This window comes from Octopus bimaculoides, chromosome 12 (assembly GCF_001194135.2).
Source record: "Octopus bimaculoides isolate UCB-OBI-ISO-001 chromosome 12, ASM119413v2, whole genome shotgun sequence".
NCBI classification, from domain to species: domain Eukaryota; kingdom Metazoa; phylum Mollusca; class Cephalopoda; order Octopoda; family Octopodidae; genus Octopus; species Octopus bimaculoides.
In genome coordinates this window covers 61,518,658-61,523,362 of record NC_068992.1, presented here as the reverse complement: position 1 = coordinate 61,523,362, position 4,705 = coordinate 61,518,658, and the positions used below count along the sequence as shown (strand labels likewise).

Genomic DNA, 4,705 nt, shown 5'->3' with positions numbered 1-4,705 from the left:
CGACGCTCTTCCGATCTTATATATATGCATATATCTGTGTATATGAATGTATGTCACAAACACTAACTGGATATACACACACATGCAAACAGAATAATTACCTATTGTCATGATCAGGCTTAATTTCATAAAATACATTTTCTCTTCTTTCCCTAAAAAGTAAAGAATAAATTTTAATTAAAAATTCACAAAAATATCTTTGGAGGACAAAAAAAACATTATCATTGATCTGAGAAGTCCAATCCTGTTTCATATGAGGAACCATTCAGATTGGAAGAAACTCTTGGACATAAGAAGTAGCTGATGACAATTTCAAAGATCTCATCTTTGAAATTGACAAAAATCAGCTCTGGCTAAATATTCATAAAACATTTTGCCCCACCGAGAATATAAAACTAAGTTTCAATCTGTATAATGCTTCTTTCTTTTGTGGCACAATTTTTGTACTTGCATCAGTCATTAGACTGAAACCATACTAGAGCACTACCTCGAAGAGTTTTATTGAACAATGCAACCCTAGCACTGTCTTTTTTTAAGTCTGGTATTAGTTTTTCAGCCTATTTTACTGAACCATTAAGTTACATGATGTAAACAATCCAACACTGGTTGTAACAAGGTTGTGAACAAACCAACACTGGTTTGAAGAATCTTTCCTGTGACATTCTAATTGCATACCCTTAGTACCAGGGCCATGACCTCTCAATGCAAAAAATAATGGCTTGACCTAGAGAGAGTCCCTAATCTCTGAGCTACACACCATGTCAAGTTTCTCCAGAGATCCTTTGGAGGAGCTTCATTTTGGCCACTTGTATTTGCAATCATACTCTTTTGGTCATTACCTAACATTTATGACCATAGATGAGTAGAGGCATGAAAACCAAATTGGAGATAGTGAGTTTGGCATTTTTAGCAATCTCTCCATTTAATTTAATTAAACATGATAGTTTGTTCTAGAACTCTCCCTTTCCAATAATGACATCACTCCACTTCTCACTACTGTGACTTCTAAATACTCTATCACTTCAAACCATAATGTTTGGCTTTCCACATTGTTCTACACTGAAAAGTCCAGAAGATTTTATTCTTGATTCCTGGACATTAACAAAATCACTTCCTGATTGGATTTCCTCTGGAAAATACTCCTGAGTTGACTGTTCACTACATTATCCACCGAACCTGTTTATGTTTGTGTATATGTGCTGAAAGTACGGGCATATGTATGTGTCTGTGTGTGTCTCTACATGAGTGTGTGTATGAATATGTCTGTGTATGATATTGATGTCAGACATTTAAAAAAAAACAACATTTAAATAAGACAATTTCAGATACACCAAATACCTTTTGTCATTCGAATAAATTCTGTCACCAAGTTATCCTGAGTTTTGCTTCCTTCATTTGTTTTGAATTTATACTCTGTGAAATTGTTGATCAAACTTATCTGAAATGATAGATTTGAAATTTCATTAATATAACTCACCTGATTGAACACTCATTATGATTTGCTTCAGTTTCTTGTCAAGGTGTTGATGTTGTTTGTCCTTGCATTCTCTATTGGCGTCAACATTCTGTAGGGGAGACACTTTAAATACTTTCCCTCCCACCTCCCTCCAAATCAATCAATCAATCAATCAATCAGTTGAGCAACCAATAATATTTATCTCACCAAAGTTTGATAAACAGATTCTACTGCTTGACTTTTCTCCTAAACAGACATATCCATCAATGGGTTAATAAAATTTTTGATTTTAATTAAAAGAGTGGATATGGATTTAGTACTGCGGATCATTAGAACAGTCAACAATCAACACTGCTCCCACTGTTTTCAGTCATAAGATGTACCATTTGGGGTACCTATATGCAGTGAGGCGGAAAAAAACCAGTAAGAATTAAACAATATTGGAGAGGAATTTTTAGTTGTTCAGGTGGTAGGGTGATGCTTTGTGAGGGAGGGGGTTTAGCTGATCACATTGACACAAGCATCGCTGCCGCTACCGTCATCAGCATCGTCGTCATCAACATTATCATCACCACCACCACCACTGCCACCACAAATGCTGTCACTATGACAACTATCACCACTGCTTCCACCACCTCCAGCAGCAACAACAGTATCACCCCACCACTGCCTTCATCACCACTTCCATCATTATCATATTTAGCATTCATTTTCCAAGCTGGCATAGGTCAAATGGTTTGACAGGATCTAACAAATTGGAGGGCTTCATCATGTACCAGTGCCTACTTTGGCATGGGTTCTATGGTTTGGATGCCCTTCCTAATGCCAACTACTTTACAGAATGGATTGAGCGCTTTAGGTCATGGCACCAATCCTGGTGATGATTGTCTTGTATCTTGCAAAGTTAAAGCCTAAAACTGGCTCCGATAACAGAGAGGAACAAAAAAGACAATGGGAGATGATTCTAGGCAGGGGAATGTGGATAGTAAATAGGAGGGGAGGAGGGGGTGGAAATAAGGCAGTGAACAGGGTAGAAGGAAAGGGTTAGTGATAAGGTTGAGAAAAAAGGAAAGTCAGAATTGAATGAGGATAGGGTGGGTTGTGTGTGTGTGTGTAGTGAGGGATAGGTCTAGGGCTGTCCATCATTGTTTTTTATTTTTTTATTCTTTTACTTGTTTCAGTCATTTGACTGTAGCCATGCTGGAGTAATGCCTTGAAGGATTTTAGTCAAGCAAATTGAACTCAGGACTTTTTTTAAGCCTAGTACTTATTCTATTTGTCTCTTTTGCTGGACCGCTTAGTTACAGGGATGTAAACACCCCAACTACAGGTTGTCAAATGGTGATGGGGGAACAAACACAGACACAAAGGCACACACACACACACACGCACATGCACACACACATGCACACACACACACACACACGCATATATATATAAAAGCCAGTTCTGTTTATCATATCTACTCACACAACTTTGGTCAGCCAAGGGCTATAGTAGAAGACACTAGCCCAAGGTGCAACACAATGTTACTGAACCCAGAACCATGTGGTTGGGAAGCAATTTTCATACAACTCAGCCATAACTGTGCCTATTATTAGAATATTTTAGAAGAGAACTAGAAAGGAAGTTTGTTTGACTAAGAATCTGGATCCAGCCATTTTGAAGTATCAAATTTACTCCCATAAAACATGCAGTCTGCCTCCCAATCATCTTTAGATATTTTAAAATAGGTTAAGAAAATATATTTACTTCATTGATTTTCAGAGATTTACCAATGAAATGGACTTTCAGACTTGTGATTTCATCATCTTCATATGTCTTCAAATTATTAAAATGCTTTATGTAAATATCTCCATATTGACAGAAATGACTCCATGTTAAGTTTCTGGAGACAGATGATAACTTGTCTTGAACTATTTCTATGGCAAATTTTTGTGTACGTTTTTCGGAAGAAATAACTTTCAACAGCCAATTTTTGCCTGAAATATAAATTTTAAAAATATGTTGCAATGCAATGGTAAAGGAAACACAATTATGACACTATCACATTTATTTGACATGACCACCTCTGTTTAAAATCACAGCCTTAAGTCTGGGTGTGAATGCTTTACACACAACATATAGCTGTTCTTGCAGAATTGAAGCCCATTCCTAGTGCAGTTTTCCTTTAAAGCATTGAGCAAAGCATGAGTGTTCAAGACCCTCATCTTCAAAATGGACCAAACAGAAAAATCCAACTGGGTGAAATCAGGGCTTCTTGAGAGCCATACATTCTTAACTATGAATGATATAATGTTTTACTGAATTCAGTGTTGTGTCTGTTTGGAGCTGTGAGATGGTGCCAAGTCCTGTTGGAGACTCCAATGTGTGCCTTGAAAATGTTCATTCGCTCATGGAAGCAGTTCAGCTTCCAGAATATCATTAATGTATCAAGGGCACAAATACAAGGGGAGACTTTCCAGTGGCTGTCACTACCACCCAAGTCATAACTGACTGTGGATTTTGATGTTGTTTTATGAGTCTAACCTCAACAGAACCAGATACATTCCAAAGTCAGTTATTCTGGTGGTTTACTACCTGTTCAATGTCAAATTTCTTTCCATCAGTGAACACCAGGCTGGACAACATGCTTTCAGCAATCTGATACAGGATAAGATGACTTCTCTCCAGTCTCATGACATTATAAACTTGTGTGGGCTCATGACAGCAGATCATCTTGTAGGAATGATTCCTGAGTTCCTCCTTCAGCACTCAATACATCGATGTACAGCGTATTTTTGCCGTGACAGCCAAGTTCTCGGGTGGAACAACAAGGATTTCAGCATATCTTTTCTCTGGTGTTTTTGATAAGCTGAGGGGTTCATATACTTCTTTTTCAGCCACATCCAGACTGATCAGTGGTGGAACCAGTCTCTTGAAATTTCTTGACAATTTTTTACAATTTTCCAGACTATGGCTTGGATAATTTCAAGATTTTTTTTTGCTATAGCTGTATTACTTTTCCCTCCCTTGTGGAGAGTTATGATTGTATTTCAGTCTATAGCCATTATCTAGTTAATAATAATTCAGTCTGAAACAAAAAGAAGACACACTAAAGTTTTATAATGACGCATGATTCTAATATCTTATCCCATTTATTGATAATATTAAAGCCCAAAACTTTGGCTGCCTTAATTTCAGGACCCCCTGTATATATATATATATATATGTATGTCTGTATATATATATATATATATATATATATAT

General features: G+C 36.9%; 1 protein-coding gene across 3 annotated transcripts in view; it reads right to left on the bottom strand.

Moving 5' to 3' along the window:
• The window catches only part of LOC106873229 (uncharacterized), a 64,430-nt gene that overhangs the window by 15,449 nt on the left and 44,276 nt on the right, over window positions 1-4,705 (bottom strand). For all 3 annotated transcript variants that reach the window (XM_052972213.1, XM_014920500.2, XM_014920501.2), the window contains exons 8-10: window positions 3,209-3,438; window positions 1,339-1,438; window positions 102-152 (exon numbers count right to left, since the gene is read on the bottom strand). In XM_052972213.1, coding sequence (XP_052828173.1) covers window positions 102-152; window positions 1,339-1,438; window positions 3,209-3,438 — 381 coding nt within the window. The remainder of the gene's footprint in view (window positions 1-101; window positions 153-1,338; window positions 1,439-3,208; window positions 3,439-4,705) is intronic.